This window comes from Plecotus auritus (assembly GCF_963455305.1).
Source record: "Plecotus auritus genome assembly, chromosome: 4".
NCBI lineage: Eukaryota > Metazoa > Chordata > Mammalia > Chiroptera > Vespertilionidae > Plecotus > Plecotus auritus.
In genome coordinates, this window is record NC_137775.1 from 84,205,242 (window position 1) to 84,222,799 (window position 17,558).

The window sequence follows — 17,558 nt, forward strand, 5'->3', positions numbered from 1 at the left end:
ACAGTAATAAGTGAATGTTAGTGGCCAATAACATTTTTGTTGTAGTTGTTATTATTACAATTAGAGAACAATGCAAATATAACGGTTAACAGCAAAGTCACCAAAGCAATTTTGCCAAGACAAATGTCAAGAACACGCTACTTCACAAAGTTGTACAATAAGTGGTATGTATTGGTAATCTGGAAAAATACAAGATGCTTGTTTTTGTGTGCCACTTACTTTTCACCTCCTACAGTGCCTTCTAGACAAGTGAGCAACCAATGCAAGAAAAGTGTCACAGGAGTACTTAAGTGACTCTTGGAAAAAAGCCCCTTCATTCATATTTAAAACAATAGCATCTGGGCTACAGAATTCTTCTTTAACATTCAAAAGCTCCCCCACAAAGTTAAAACGAATCTTCAATAATACCTCTTCTTAGAAGAAGATTGAATGAGAATATGCAAAGTTTAGTCCTCATAGAAGAAACAAAAGAAAAATGGAAAAAAATAACTTCTGGGAACGTATTTCCACCTCTGTCTCCATCCCACTGGTTAACCTTAACTTTCCTGTAACTCAGTTTCTCTACCCATAAACCATGGAACTGCACAGTACTTAAGGAGATAGATGTCTGCTAGGATTCAAATGATGTATTCTCAGGCTCAGTATCATGCCTAGACTCCCATGAACTCTTTATAAAGAATTATTATTTATCCTGTAGATCATGTTGCACTGAGTTACAATGATTTACGTCAAATTGATCTGAACTCCAAAACAAACAATAATAAAAATGACAATAGTATAGCCAATTTTTGATGCTGATATTTAGGGCATACTTGTTAAAGTACCTAAATCTTCTATTGTTGTATTCTTCTCTATTATTGCTGAGATCAGTAAATTAAATAATGTTATGAATTATCTGATCTTTATATTAACTATAATTTAGTAATTATTAAGATGAATTGGGAACTTCACTTGTAACTGTTAACTATCCTGCTTAACAGTGTAGACCAGCAATTTTCAACCGGTGTGCCACAAGAATTTTTAAAACACGCAATACCTGATTATTCAGTCAAAGGCACTGACCTCTTTTCCCTTAGATTGTCAAATTAATAAAATGACAATAGCCAACACAATAATAGTCGTCCGGTGTGAATGAACCAAAATTATGCCTATTTTTATCAGATCAGCAAAAATATATATTTTTTTGGTGTGCTGCAGAATTTCAGTAATTAATTTCTGTGTGCCATGAGATGAAAAAGGTTGAAAATCACTGGCATAGACAAAAATTAGACAGCATAATGTAATAATCCTGAGCTTCAAAGAATTGCTAACCTTCCATCGTTACTTTGCAGAGCTGAAAAGCCATACCTTCAACTAAGGAAGTGAGGAGGGTAACATTGGCTGCTTTCCGTCTTCCTGCCGGTAAGTTCAGGCCAAGCCTATCCAGCTTCTCTCTCAGGCAGCGGCCCCCATTCTTGGACTTTGCTCTGTCCAAAAACAAGCAAAAACTAGGTTTTGACAATTCACATTCTGAGGGAAAATATGAGAACTCTTGACCACTTGGGGAATTCAACATGGGACAGAAGATGTAAGCGCTGAGGGTTGGGGAGTGTGGTATCGGAGACCCACAGTTCTGGAAAACAACTTCAACATACCTTCTCAAAATGCCTCCCAGGAGTGAAGCATTGAGGCATTCAGGTGGTGAGAGGCGCCTCTTCACCTCTGCAATGGTCACCTTGTATTTGGAAGTAGAACTGAGAAGGGACAGACGGCCAGGGACAGAGCAAAACAAGTCTGTGGGGTTGACCACACAGGTACCACCTTTGGAGGAAAAAGCATATTGTATATTAATGACTGTGAGGGATGATAACTGCATGAAAGACAGTTAACACCAAGGCTCTCCTCAGGATTCAGGGATGCATGGCACACCTTCCTTACACGTACATCAGCTGAATCATCTCCAAGAGCTGCTCTGAAGATGTCCTTTCAAATGACACTCAACATTTTGTCTTTCAAATATCTGCTGGAGGTATTTATGAGAGATTATCTTAACTTAAGTAAAAAGTAGCATACTGTGGAGTGTAGGCTGACCCATCAGTATTAATTTTGATACCATCCATGCCAAGAAACACTTCAATTAATTAAAACCCCCAAACTCCACCAATTAACCATGCAAAAGGTAGGTATTATTTATCCATACCGCTGTGTATATGTATGTGTATGCAGATAGATGGATTTTTTTATCCATGATTTAATATATAGACAAAATTTTTGAAAGCTCTTTTACAAAATGCTTGAGAGCTGCCATCTCCTTTCCCACATACATCTACCAACTACAGACACCACTAAACTTCATTTGCCCACTTCCAGAAACTTCCAACACATGTGGGTGGATAATAGGTCAAATCCCTCTACCATAGGTCAACCCTCAGGATCAGCACACACAGTCAAACACAGCACATGACCTAGCATACAGTAACAGTAACACAGTAAATGTTAGTGGCCAATAATCTCCAGAAAGCCCCTGGAGCTCTGCTCTCCTCCACGAACAAGAGCACATTTCCTAACCTCAGGCAGCTGAAGTAGAGCTGAGGACCCACGATGACCCTTGTTGGGGAGAGTTTCCTGCTGCTCCATCCTCCCTTACTGCATAATTCCTGAGCCAATGTCCACACTGCTAACAAGGTGGCTACAAAGCCCCAGGATCCAAGGCTGCTCTCAGCCTCCCACCCCCCAATTCACTAAGCAAGCTGAGGGAAGATCTTCATTGGCAAAGTCAAATTCAAAGTTTGCTTTTGTGAGCATACATTTGATTTCTTCGGTTATGGGCTATCTTAAACTCATCTCCAGAAAAGGCTGAAGTCCTATGATGAAAAAGAAGGGGGGGGGGTGGAATGTAGGTAGAGGAAGAAAAATGCTCAGGAGAGTGTTATCCACAATTTTTTTACTCAATGGGTGGTCCTCAACTGGCATCTCCTAGGAGCTCGCTAGAAATGCAGAATCTCAGGCCCAACCCCAGACCTTCTGGGTCAGAATCTGCATTTTAAAAGACGCCCAGATGGTTTGTGTGTGCATTAAAGTTAGAGAAGCACTGGTCAAGGACTCACCACTGGCCTCCCACATACTCCTGCCCTCCTACTAAGCAGCTCAGAAGGAATGTATGTCAGTGGAGTCTCTGGTATTCAGATTCTGGGCACAGTTACTAAGGAACCTGGGAGGATGTTTAAAAAGGCAAAAGGGTCCTGGACCTGGGTGGAGAGAACAGGCTAACCTTGCCCTACTCTTAAAGTGTTTCTACCCCTGTACTTTCTGGAGTTCCTACTGGCCGTCTTACAGTCATCTGCATTTCCCCCGAAAGTGCTGGGACTAATGTCTTTCTCCCTGAGCATTCTGTGGCTGGTGATCACCCTGCATGTCCCTCAAAGACAGAAGAGGGGATAGTGAGAACATCAGAGGAGCCAGCCCTCTCCAGGCTGGAAGGTGGGTCCTGTAAACCAGGCTAAATTGCCTGTGCTAGTGTCTGGATACCTGCCCTCAGTTAAAACCTGAGGGGCCATCATCTTAATTGTCAAACTGAAAAATTTTATTATTAAACTTGTGGCCAATACCATGGGAAACCATGCAAATGCCTTCCGCAGGAGCTGGAAACACAGATTTACCTGTGCTTCTCCACCTGTCGTTCTCAGAAACAATTTTAAAATAATAGAACAGTAGCATCCCCCCCCCCTTATGCACATGGGGATATGTTCCAAGACCCTGAGTAGAAGTCTGAAACCACAGATAGTACTGAACCCTATACATACTATATTCTTTCCTATATATACACACACTTTGCTGCTTCTCTTTGGCATATCCAAATTGCCAGGGTCACTACTCTTGCACTTTGGAGTCATTATTAAGTAAAATAAGGGTTACGTAAACACAAGCACTGTGATTAGTTGTCGATCTGATAACCTAGATGGCTACCAAGTGACTAACGGGCAGACAGACTATGTAATATAGATATACTGGACCAAGGGGTGATTCATGTCCAGGGCAAGACTAAATGGATGGCACACGATTTCATCACACTACTCAGAACAACGTGCAATTTAAAATGTATGAATTGTTTACTTCTGGAATTTTCTATTTAATATTTTCAGACTGCAGTAGACCTCAGGTAACTGATACTGTGAAAAGTAAAATCGAGGATAAGAGGGGACTACTATAATGATAATAATAATAGTTTTCCTAGATTTCTGGGCTCAAAAACACTACTATACTTTTGGTTATGCTCTCACTTTACACCTACAGATGCAAAATGCATTTTAAAAATAAACAGTGACTTCTCAAACATTGAGATGAACAGAAAAGTAAGCTAGGTATCAGTGAATCTGGGTATTAGTGACATATCATGAGAATTGAGAACCTGAGAACTTTAGAATTTAGGTCACTGTGAGGTCATCTGAAGCAAAAATATGTTTTTTAAAAGCCATAATGATGTCTATAATCAAAATTTGCACAGCCCTCTACTGAAAATGGGCCTCCACCCACAGCCACTATGAATCATAAGCAAATGCATATTTTTACATAAAGTCCCCTCTCTTGTACACTGGCCAGTATACAATTGAGGGCACAAGACCGCTCACCCAATGCATCTTAAATTTATTATGAGTGAGAGAAAAGGGCCTGTGCATATGCTATTTTCCTGGTTGCTAAGGGAAAGGCCACACTTTCAGACCTTTTCTATCTTTACTAATGCACAGTGGGTTTAAAACCTTATTTAGAGAGATTCAAAATATTATAATTTTGTAAAAGGAGCCAAATTAGGCGTTCTCCAATTGGAAGCGGCACTCTTGGGGAAAGGAAAACCCCATGTGCTGAAAACCAGCTGCTCCCAGGGAAGCCATTGGTCGGCTACCTAGCTAAGTGCTAGCTCTCTGGGCCCTCGGTCTTTCTCTCCTGCATCCAGGTTGGATTTCTGGCTTATGCTCAGATAAGCATTTATTAGGTAAGTCATACAGGCTGCATATTAACAGTATGCTTGATGCACACACAAATTGCCTGGAGGATTTATTTTGTATTCAGATTAGCCATCAACTCTAGAGTCTTTTATTTTTTATGTCATAGCATCTTTAAAGGGAATTTCTGTTGCTTTGATACTTGGCATTGCTGCAGCCTTGGGGAACTCTCTTGTCCTGGCTAAAGATTTGGCAACTTGTAAAGTTTACAGCAGCATGGGGAATCTCATATTATTCTTCCCAGTTTATTTTGTAGGGCGGAATTAAAAAGCAATAGGTCAACATAACCAGAGTTCTGCATTTGGAATGAAGGTTCCAAGGAGGTGGGGATTCTTTAAGGGGATCCAGACAACTAATGGCAATGGTGAGATTTCAAAGAAGGAAAGTCATGCAAGAGTCAACCATGCCCAGCCATTTACAGCATCCATCTCCATTGTTACTAGTTGAAATTCCTCATGTGCCTGTGTTGCCTGTCAGCTCTTATTGAAATTATGTAATATTCATTCTAGATCCAGCACTCCGGTAAGGGGCATCTCTGGTGCCACAGCCAGAGTCCTCCCGCAGAACTCTTAGAGTACATCTCTTTTCCGTTCATAGTGCACAGAAGCAATCCTTCCACGAAGGTCATTATTTTTTAAATTGAAACCTGGAAATAAGGTGTCCTATTTCCAGTGCTGCTGTAAACTTAGATGTGTAGCTATAGTAACAGACTAAGAAATCAGGGACTATCTACGCAAGGTCACTTGTCTAGGACTTGGTTATCATAGTAAAAGGGATTAACTTTGCCACCGCTATAGGAAAAAGTCAGCCAAGGGCTTAGTGTGTGTATGACAAAGTCATGCACAAAAGAATAGATGCAGATCCTTCAGCCAGCAGCCCTTGTTAGATCCCAGGCCTGTAGAAGAAGCAGGGAGCTGGGGCTGCGCCCTCTGTGGCCTGGCTGGAAAAGTCTGACCCTGTGTCTGCAGGCATGGTGTGGGGGAGTGGAAAAAGGACTGGGCTGCAAGTAGCAACCTGGCTTACTAGCGATCCGTTCGATTTTAGGCGAGTAACTCTGGAACTCAGTCTGGCCATCTGAAAAATGGGGATGCTCACAGCTGCTCTACTTACTTTCCCAGATTGTGGGGAGGTGCAATGGGAAATGGATACACGCATGCTCAGCGCCCTGAGCAAAAGCCACCCAATCCCACCATGATGCTGAGCAACTACCACGTCACTGGGTGCGAGCTGTGGAGCATGACAAGATCCCCACCCACCTTTTGCGCTGCTTCGGGATTAGAAAGCCACGCGCCAACGCGCTTTTACTCTTCTCATCCCAGGCAATTAGGGCAGAGGAAACAGCCACAGTCGTCTCCAAGGAACCGCGGCTCCCCTGGAGCCCCCAAAGCTGCCTCTAAGCCACGGGTGCCCTCTGAGTGCCCCCCACCCGCCTCAAGAACAGAGCGGGTGATGGCCAGAGGCCCCGCGCGTTCTCCAGGTGCGATCAATACTTCCTGCCGGGCTTCCGGGCGCGGCCGGTGCGCGCAGCCTCTCCAAAGCCGCCGCGCCGCCTGCTCGCTGCCGTTCGGTGTTGACATAATTAAACCAAATCTTGAGAGCAAAATAAATGTTCTGTTCGCCTTACAGCCAAACAGATGTTTACAATTCAAATGAAAGAAATACAAACGGCAGGGATTTTTTTCCTCCCCTTCTTCATCTCCAGTGATCTCTCGTGGTTTTTTTTTTTTTTTTTTTTTTTTTGTTATTTTTTCTGACACATTAAAAATGTGTAAGCGATTACGAGAGTTTCCTGTCCCAGTTTGTTCTGCTGGTACATTTCTTCGAGGTACACGTTTAAACTGGGTGGGGTAGGATCATTCCCGGGGCCTTCCCCTCTAGCCTCTTGCCCTTCTCAATCGCAACCCCCCCAGGTAACCCCCGCCACACACACACACACACACACACACACACACAGTCCTTGGAAGCAGATACTAATTGTAATCAAATAACAAAGGGATAGGGGCTTAATTGTAATCAAATAGGCCTCAGATGATATTTGAGCAGCAAAGTGCGCTGTTTGGGGGAGGATATGCCAGGTATTACTGGATTACCAGGTTTGAAAAGCTCTCCTCCCGGTGCAGGTTCCAGACAGAACAAAAGAAAGGGAGGTCTGCAAGGGGAGACCTACTAGTTTAATGTGGCGGTGGGTGTGTAATCATGTGTGTGTGTGTGTGTGTGTGGGGTAATCTCCATTTCCCAAAGATAGAGTGCTTTGGCTTTTGGTGATTTTCAAAACAATAAGGAAATTGGGGAGAAGGCATTAGGCTATGGAAAAGCAGCTCCCCCATTCCCGCAAAATAGGTTTCCAACAAACCATGCGTCCAGGTCTTTTGGTATATGGATTTTAGACTTCATAGAAAGGTGATTGAATTCAGAATCTGTATCTGGGGACTAACGTGGCAGGAGAGGCTCCAGGTATATTCCTGGCCTTATTGTCACAATAAATAAGCCATAGAAATGAGTTTTGAGATTTGAGGTAAAGAGAGAGTCCATAAGCTCTGACAAAAGAAGAGGCACAAGTGTCCCCACCCTCCTCCAACCTTACTCCTTCCAGGAAATCCTGAAAGACCCAAAGGCTGATTCAGAGTTTGGGGGCCTGGAGAAATCGGGGGAAAGCGGGTCCTCCTGGCCAAGCAGCCCGCGGGCAGCCGTGGGGGCTGCGGAAGGGGAAAGCGGTCAGATCCATCCGCCCTGCTATTGGCAGACTGGGCGATTGATGCTAAGCTCCGTTTCACCGAAGCATTTTTTAAAAAATTAAATCGGTTCTGACAATGTTTGTGCCGCAGCCTAAATGCCTCCGCCTGGCGTGCCAGTCACCTCTAAGCGATCTGACAAACTCCGGCGCTCTTAAAACGTGCAGAGTTCAGATCATATTAATTCCCCAAAAATGTTTTGATTCAAAGTAGTTTGTATTTTGTGTAGCCACAGGCAATCCGGAAAGCGCTCCAGCCTGCCCACGGCCGGCCGCTCCCTCTCCGCGTGGCCCAGAGGCTATGGCGGTATTTAAGCTTCTGAAATTAGCCTGGGGCAGCAAGGCAGAGTGATCACAAAGCGAAACAAGGGCGCTTCCCCCTTCACTTTTTCATTTTTTTTTCTTTCTTCCTTTTTTTTTTTTCTTTTCCTTTTTTGAGTTTGCCATCCCGATTTCACAAAAAAGACCAGGGCCAAAATGTCACCCAAATATGGAAAAACTGGGTTTTCTCATTTCACCTCCATCCTGTTCTGAAGGCCACAGCGCCCAGCCCAACTGAGCCCCTACCCCTGCGATTCCAATCTGCGTCCCCTCATTATTAGCTTCATCATCATCATCATCGTCGTCCTCATTGTCATCAACACTGTTCTCTTATTATTAAATTCTCAGGGCGAGAAATGAAAGGGGCCAGCGCCTGCCAAAGGGGAGGGGGCCATAAGGGAGTCTCAGAAGATTCCTGGGGAAAAGAGTGGGTTTTCCTTTCTTTTTTTAAATGATTAAAAACACAGACGACTCCTGTAAATAGAAGCCTCGTTTCTTCAAGAGATGCCTTTTGAAATCCAGTATCTGAATATTCAACGAAGGCAAAGCTCCACTCTGTACGTACAACATTAATATGATCTCTGCAGAATTTGCTACTCAGAAATATTAACATATCAAAGCCGACGCCCGGAGGCGAGAGAAGCTATCGATACCCGAGGACTGGGTAAAGTAAAGATTATTGGTTCTGATGGTTCGAGTGGCGGAGCTGCGGGCAAAATCGCGCACACCATTAACCGAGAGTGAGCGCGCGGGGAGCTGCACCTCCGAGGCGGTGGCAAATATTTTATCTAGGTGGTAATTACCTTGCTGCTGCCCCCTCTTTCGCACTTTCTTTGGCGATGGGGCCTTCATTATAGGCAAACACAACGTAACTGCCACTTACCAAAGTGAGTCAGGAAAATGGTATTTGGATCTTTACCTATAGACGTGGCCAAATTTTAACTGGAACTCCCTCCCCCCACCAACACACACGCACCACTGCAAACCAGGATAACCTCTCCCTGGAGAATTCATGTAGGGCATTTAGGGATCTGCCTTCAGGGGTCTTTGGAAGTAAAATCCAATTTTTTTCTCCCACAGTAAATTCTAGAAATCATTAGAAATGTAAGTTTATCCGAGAGCTTAGCAGGAGAAGGAAAATGGTGAAAAGTTGTGCTTTTCAAGAAATTATGTTTCATGTGGAGCTTTACCTGTAAGGCATGGATTAGAAGAGAAACAGATATTCCCATATAAGCTATTACACAATAAGGCGACATGGCAGAGAGCTTGCGTTCATGAAGAACAAAGGTGACTAGAGCTGTTGATATTAGGAATCCTGTGCACTACTGTGACAATAGAGACAAGAGGCTTCCTTAGCTTTTCTTCAAAAACTGGGGGTCCTGAGATGAAGTGCTGGGCGTGCTCTGGAAGGATCTACACCACCTTTTAATGCAAGACTTCCTTGATACCCTTGCCATCCGTTTGTAAATTGTCATGCACATTGATCTGTTCAGAGTAAACAGACAGCACACCCTGGTCTCCAGGGCTATCCCAAGTTAATTGGCTTATCTTAAGACACATAGAAAATGAATAAACTCAGCAGTTAAATTCTGAACTCCTTTTTGTAGGGCAGGGGAAGACAGAGGGAGTTAGTCAAACAATACAAACAAAACCCCCAAGTTACCTCCCCTTTTTCTTTGGAGCCAGGCTGCTCTAAAAAGATCAATATTTGACTTAAAATAGATTCGGAGCTGATATGTTAGGTGAAGTGAGTTGGCATCGGATCCTAGAAGAATACAAAAACATCACCCAAGGAAGACCATTTCTGTGGCTCTGATAGGACAGGACCGCAGCTCCGACTGACCTTGTAGATACCCAAGAGCGTTGGTCTTTTGGGGGAGGCTGGCGTAGAGGTGTCCCCTATGGCTCTTTCCGAAAATTCAACTGATTACACAGCCATCTCCTATCCAGCTCCCACCTTCGACCTCGAATAACTCCCACCCTCTGTCAGGTATTGTACGACCTCACGCAATTTCCAATCAATTGAGAGGGTGATCAAGCTGAACTCAAAATCCGCAGAAGCGCGAGCTGGGCTCTGGGAGGAGCCGGCTCTGGGCGCTAATTAGTGGCGCTGTCCTTCAGCACCACCGACATCTTCGTGCGTCCGGAGTGCTTGGCCTCACCTTTGGTGCGACCGCCCTAACAGACTGGAACAAGCTCCTTTCACCTGGCCCCTCTTTCACTCTGCATTTTTTAACCCTTCTTCCCAACAGGATGTATATTTTTTCTCAATTTTCACTAATCTTGGGCCTATTTCATGGCATGTCAATATGAGAGTATTGGCCTGGCTGACAGGTTTAATATTGCTCATTTAAAAATATATTTATGGATCATCACTAGTAATTAAAAAACAAAAGTTCTCAAATACCCATCAGGTGAAACAACATAATTATAGAGCTATTTTACATTTAACGGATGTTTCAAGCTTCCACTATGACAATAGTCAAATTCCCAAAGGAAAGCACTCTTTGTCTCCCAGTTTAAATGGAGTTTCACACTGGACACTGGGTTGCAAAACCTGCAGTTTAAACATGAAAGAACCTACTACTGTCAATACATTTCTCTCTCTCTCTCTCTCTCTCTCTCTCTCTCTCTCTGGAATCTTTAAATGAGCTTTGAAAGAGAGGTAGAGTGACTGAAGGACATTTATTTGGTGCCATCAGAAGTGACTCAGTGTTTAGTGGTTCAGCTACTAAAGACAAGTGCAGCCCTGGAGCTGGAATTAGTCCTGGTGAATAGGCCACATCTTATTAATTCGTATGAAGTTGGAATAACAGCTGGTCCCCCTTGCCTTGTATGCTCCTAGGGTTACTCAGCTTGCTAGGAAAATAAGCTTCAGAGGCACTGGATACAGTTAAGTGGGAAGCCAGCAAAATCTGCACTGCCTCGAGGCCCTTAAAATGTCATAGTTCAAAACCTTTTGTCAAAATGGAACATCTGAAATGCAGCCCCCTTCAGTGTCTGAGCCGAAATCAACAGCTTTCTACTCTTGTCCCCCCTTCCAATTCCATGGGTAACTCTGGATTCAGATGTTTTCTTCAACAGATGGGAACAAGAAAGCTTTATCCGGTGCAGTTAACACCACCTCCTCCTCCCACCCTCCTTTAAAGAAAGAAATGTTCAGGACACTTAGAAAAATAAGGGCAGCTACAATGTTGGTGTTTCATTAGCCTTCCTTGCAGCCTCAACGAATCCAGCCTTTCACAGAATCCTTCAAAGCCTCAAGCTAACACCATCACCTCAAATACCCAGGCTGTGGCTGGCACATTTAGGACTAAAAAAGACCAGAAATTCTGCTCCAGGATGTGGTGATGGGGGAAGGAGGTGTGAGAAGGATTTTTTTTTTTTTTTTTTTTGTCTTGAACTTTGATTCTGTCACTGTTCTGTGAGAAACAGTCAATCTCTTCTATCAGAGGTCTTTGGGGCACAGGCTAAGTTCAGGCCTCAGTGGAAGAAGGGAGGCTTTTTAATATGGGTATGTCTGTGTGGGACAAGAGTAATTGACTAAGAGAAATTGTTTTCTCAGTCACCAGACAAGGTATCTGATGTTTAAAAGCACCACCAGATCTTCAAAACAACATAACAGATAAGAAAAGAATGTTTTAACATGTCCTTACCTCTTCTTATCACTCCACCTTGGCCATTGAGAACAAGCCCACACTGGGCCTCCACGGAGCCCTTAATAAAAGGAAAATACATAAAATCACTCAAATAGGTAATAATAAGTATGACCCTATGAGTTAACTCTTTCAATCTGTCCTGTCCCTGAACCTCATATCCACATAACCTCATAGTAGACATTTAACGCAACCACTGAGCTAGAGCATAATAAGGGGGCGGGGGGGGGGGGGAATTTGCCAGAAAACCACAATCTAAAAGTTGTATAAATCTTAAGGTATGCATTTTATAGCACCATGAAATATTACACTTCAAAGGGCCTGAGTGCCTTTCATCTTGGCATAAGAGAATGAGAAACCCTTTGAGTCCCCATCAAGGCACATAGCACATATACAGTCTCCATGGCAGTTTCTGCATGAAGCAAATTACACCAAATTTGTCAAGTTTGGCACTGTGGGTTTCTTGGGAGCTCAGAGGAGTCATTTCAAGTGGGAGATTTAAGTTATCTAATGAAGGTTCTGCTTTACCCCAGTTGGAGGAGCATCTTATAATGCTACCCAAAATGGGGTCTTATAGAGGAAACACCTTCAGGTTCACTCACTGTAGATCTTCAGGAGCCTAATAGATTTGGGGGTCATTTGAACTGGGAAGGAGGTAAGGGTTTGCTGATTTTTGATTAAGAAAAATAAAAATTTCTCTCTGTGTGTCTTCCCCCCCCTCCCTGAGTCCAAATGTGTTAAAGGCTCATTTTCCTTTACAAACAAACGAGGTATTGGACATGAAAGAGGCCTTGAAGGGTGTTAACCTACCCAACAGCCCGTGAAGAGTTAAGTAAATGCGGAGAGAGTCGGTGCATAATAAAAACCCACTTTACAAAACAACCTTTACAGCCCTGGCTCCCTTTGCTTCCCCATTTTCACCATATTGAGGCAGGCCTGTAAGAGCCCCCTTTTCAACCAGTTCACGAGCTCTTTCTTATTTGAACTGTTCTGCCTTAAAGTGATTATCAAATCAATATGAAGAAAAAAAAACTTGGAAACTGGGCATAAATTAAAGCGGTGATGGGAAAAGGTGTGACAGTTTCCTTTGTTGGCCATAGCAAATCTTTTTAGGGGACTCAAAGATGGAACTGAAGCCACAAGACTGTTTGCATCTGTTAGGCAGACTTAGACCGCCCTCCAAACCATTGGACTTTCACTTAAAATTCTGTGCAGGGAAAAGTATATTTACATTTGTTGCATTTGAAATGAGGCATATGCTGATGAATGTTTTAAAAAGAAAGAAATAAAAGGAGAGAGACGGGTTTCTCCCACACATCCCCTCCCTAGTTCTCGTTTTAAAAGTAGCTATGACTTTTTTCTTTCTTTTTCATTCTGCTAAGTCCAGGAGGAGTGGAAAAAATAGCTTGCCAGATTTACAACTTGCTTCATATGTACTCATATATAAGAATTATATATATGTATATCTATAGACATAGATATATAAATAGATCATATACCGTACTCCTCAATTTCTTCTAGTATCTTGGAGTGTTTCTCTCAGTATGAATATTCCCTCAGTATGAGTAATAAATGGAAAAAAAAAGATTAAAAATGATTTTTAAAAAGCATATAGGCTGGGGAAAAAAGGTTCAAAATATCTGAAGTGAGGAAGGGAAAAGGCCACAAAGCTCTCCATGGGAGTGAAGCCTTTCTCTCCCATTCTCTGGCGTGCCGCTAAGATGTTTATTTTCTTAGAAGAAACGAATCTTGGTCTCTTCACTTAACAAACTTTCCCCCCTCATAAGTAAAACGTTGTTTGGTCAGATGACATTGCATAAATGACCAGTTGAATGGCACTAAGTCGAAAATTGGATAAACTACGGTGTTCTTTTGCACGGGACTCTCTCTTTGTCTGGTGCTTGCAAATGTTCTAATCCTCTCTTTTGAAAAATGCCCGGCTTTGTGCCTAGCACAGAAAAAAAATTTGTACAGATACAAAAAAATCAGCAGCAGACGTGGCTATTAAAAAGAGTAAATAGGTTTTAGTTGAGCAAAGCATTGAATGGCAGACTTCTTTCCCCCTTGAGACATAAGGGGATCCTTGTGAAAAATGTAAAAATGCCCTGAGCATATAAAATTATTTTGTGAATACAAATGTAGAAAGTCAAGGTTTATGAAGCCAAATCTTTTTTCTTGTGTGCCGATCTTGTGGCTATGGCTCTTTGTTGGGATTGTAAGGGCTTTCACTTTAATTTTAAAATGATCCCTTGCTTGGAGGTAAATGAGGGGGAAAGATTTTTTGTGCGCAACAAGGGTTCCCTGATGTCTCCAACTTGGGCTCTTCAAGTATCTTGCCTTGCATTGTAGCGACTGTGGAAAAGGTGGCCAGCTTTGTGTAGACTGAAAAAGTAGGGACTCACAGATAGAACTAGCTGCACTTTCAGGCAAAAGAAGTTACAAATTCATGTTTTCTGGGTTCTTTTTGGACATCTGTGGGCTTATTTGTTTGAAATGAGGCTGTGACAATATGTTTATATAATTATGAATTCTGTTGTTGGAAAGAATATGCAAAAAATGCATTAAGAAAGTAGGAGATATCTAGTTGAGTGATGGCCTCCACAGTATCTGATTTCCTTCCTTCCTCCCTTCCTCCCTCCCTCTCTTTCTCCTTTTTGTTTTTCATCTCTGCCTTCCTTTTCTCCTTTCTTTCTCCCTATGTCTTTTCTCCCTTTCTCTCTCTTTATTTCCTCATTCTCTTCTTCTTAAGGAGTTGCATCTTACATAAGTTAATGGGTTGGAGAAGAAAAATAAAGTTGCAAATGAACAGGTTGGCAGGATTGGGTGGGCCTCAGGCAAAGAAATTAGGCTCAACCCCACACCCTGGCGAACTGCCTTGTGCAGATTCTTTCATTGGGGTACATTTTTGAGTTTTTCATTTGTGATTCTTTGCTCTCCACATCAATCTAGTATCTTTGGTGAAACTTCTGCTAGAGCTCAGGGTCCCAACAATGTCTCCAGAACAAACCAGCTCCCCCAATTCATAGTAAGCTCCCCACAGCTCAGTACGGAACAAACACCTGAGACCCAGAAAAGCGCCAGACTGAGCTTAGGATTGGTCATCAACTTATCGGGTCTTACTCTAAGTCCGGAAGTCTCAACCACAGCCTCCTAGATCTCCCCTGCCTGATCCCCTCAGGGGCAGAAATATAGATTCACAAAAGACTTCCCTGCAGACCTACGGAAAGTGGGGGCCGCGGCTAGCCGGACTCCGGAGCGTGCAGGTGAAATGCCTTGATCCAAAGAGAGGAAACGAATGGCACACGCCTCCTCTAATTGTTTTGATAACTTTCCATAACTGCTGTGTGTGTGTGTGTGTGTGTGTGTGTGTGTGTGTGTGTGAGAGAGAGAGAGAGAGAGAGAGAGAGAGAGAGAGAGAGAGAGAGAGTTAGAGTTGGAGAGCCGGCTTACAGTCAGACAATCGACAGAGCGGGAGGGGGAGGGCGAAGAGGGGAGGGCCAGACAAATTCACTGCATGCTTATTTACCTGCAAGTCGTCCGCTCCCGCGGCGGCCAGCCCGAGGCTGGGCCCTGGCAGGAGTCTTTGATCTGGGTGCATTCCATACTGAGAGCCATGACTCATGAGGGACAGGTCGTGGCGGCGGTAGGCATCGAGGCAGCCCAGCTCCCGCCTCTGCTCGTCCAGGCAGGACGACTTGAGCGCCCGCGCATTGTGCAGGTTAATAAAGTCGGTGGGCTCCCCGTGGTGGATCTGTTGGTAGTACTGTTGCGAATGGTGGAGCGAGTTCAGAGAATAGGCGTCTGGGGTGACGGCCGGGTGGCTGTGCTGAAATTCGTAATGGAAGGACTGGTGGTGGAGCGGGGTGTACTGGTGGTTAGTGGAGAAGTAGGGGGACGCGAACTCGGTGCCGGTGGTGGAGTAAGTTAAAGGAGAGGAGGAGGAATAGGCGACAGTGGAATTGGCTACGGACTCCAGACAGCCAAGCTGCATCAAACGGTAGCTGTTTGATCCGTCGTGACGTATCTGGAAGGAAGAGGGGGAAAAGGGAGAGCAGAAAAACTTGAGGTTTGTCATTGTGCAACCGAGGCGCCGCGCTCCCGGAGCCAGGAGTGTGCTCGGGCTCTCCAAGGAGAGCGAGCGCGCACGGCTCGGCCCAAGCCGCAGCAGCCCGGGTTCAGCGCCTTTGCCAGGAAGCCTTCTCGAGCTGGCGGACTGGGGGTGGGCGGCCCCGTCCTCACAGTCAAGAGAGGGGGAAAAAAATCCCCCACCCTATATAGGTGCGGTGACACCACACACACACACACACACACACACACACACACACACACACACAGCCCCTGCCCCACTCGCGCAGGGAGCTGGGTTTGGGAGCCAGGTTTGCCACTGGCTTGGGGGCCAGGGGAGCAGAACCAGAGTCCACCGGCTCAGAGCGCCTCTCCCCTCCAGCCGGATCCCAACCCCAAGATCCTGCCGCGGTCCAGGCCAGAATGTTTGGCCAGAGATGTTCAAAATCATGGTCCATGTATTTTAAAAAATCTAGTCTGTGCACATCGTTCCACTTGCACATTTCCTTAACCAGTTGGGGCAAGGCATCAGAAGCCCCTTTCTGCTTCACTTTCTTAGAATAAGCCCATTCCAAAAGGGGAGCGCTGTCCCCCCCCCCCCTTGTCCACCTACCGTCTCCCCCCATCAATCTTTTTACTTTGCCTTCCTGAGTATCATTTTTCCATATCTCTTTCTTCCTCACCACCTCCTCCCTTTCTTTATTATTAGGATTATGTTTTCCCCCTCATTATGGCAACTATTTCTTAGCGTGGCACAGTTGCCCTTCCTGGCGACAGATGTCATAACGAACTTTCTCCCCTTTCCTTCCTTAACTTCTCCCGAAAGCCAGATTATAATTAAACGTAACGGTCCAACATAGATTAGAGACAGGGGGAAGCTGCCACCGCCGCGCCGCCACTGCCGCCACACACACACATACGCGCGCGCTCAAAAAAAAAAAAAAAAAGTAATAATACCTCGGCATCGTGGACTAGTCCCGGAAAGGTAGTTGACATGTTGGGTTTCTCCGAAAGCTTACGATGCAATTTCCCCCTCCAAAAAAAGAATCGGGAAAAAAAATCCAAACTTCTTGTATTTTCCAATTTTTTTAAAGGAAAAAAAATGTTCTATAGATAGAGATCTAAATTGTAATGGCTTTGCCCGGATCAGATAGCTCCTTGCCTCGTACCCACTTAAAAACCTGTAGGAACAAATTTTTCCCTCTGCACAAAAGCAGCTCCCTGGAACAGATTTTGTACTTGCTGAGTATTTCTTTGGCTGATGTCGTAGGTCCCTTGGTAATATAGAAGTTTTGAAAATTAAGCATCAGCACTGAGAACTGGGAGGACAATAGGCAGAAGAGATTTATCCCAGGAGACAAGGAATAAATATTGTATCTTCGCCTAATAAGGAACTGGAGGTTCTTTCAACATTTTTATCCATTTTTTCCAACCTTTATCATGCTTTTCTATACCGACTGAGGTGGGGACTCATCTCTGCAGAGAGAATTTGCACACATTTTATTGTGAAGATAAAGATCTAGCTCCTCCATATGTGTATATTAGAGATAGAAACATATATTAATTAAAGCTTCCTTTTACACGAGTAAGTGTTCATTCCTATTGGTTCCACTCCCTGGATGCTGAAAAAGCTGGTTTTTGCAACAAGCACCCAAATCAATTTCATCCAGATTGGGGTTTCTGCTTTTACACAAGTGGAAACAATACTGCTCTTCCCATATTTATATAGAATTTGGGTTCTTTCCCCTCTTTTGGAAGGCAACACCCGGTGGTGGCTTACACTTTCTGCAGCTTTTAAAATAAATA

The 17,558-nt window shown here is 44.0% G+C and overlaps 1 protein-coding gene across 2 annotated transcripts in view; it reads right to left on the reverse strand.

Moving 5' to 3' along the window:
* The window catches only part of TFAP2D (transcription factor AP-2 delta), a gene marked incomplete at its 5' end in the record, with an annotated part of 60,078 nt that extends 43,137 nt beyond the window's left edge, over positions 1-16,941 (reverse strand). The window contains 5 exons of one of the 2 annotated variants that reach the window (XM_080667078.1): positions 1,348-1,466; positions 1,635-1,800; positions 11,688-11,748; positions 15,214-15,711; positions 16,710-16,941. In XM_080667078.1, the coding sequence (XP_080523204.1) occupies positions 1,348-1,466; positions 1,635-1,800; positions 11,688-11,748; positions 15,214-15,711; positions 16,710-16,748 (883 nt within the window). Of the gene's footprint in view, positions 1-1,347; positions 1,467-1,634; positions 1,801-11,687; positions 11,749-15,213; positions 15,763-16,709 lie in introns of those variants that run through there. The other variant, XM_080667077.1, reaches the window with a different exon arrangement.
* Positions 16,942-17,558: the final 617 nt, after the last annotated feature.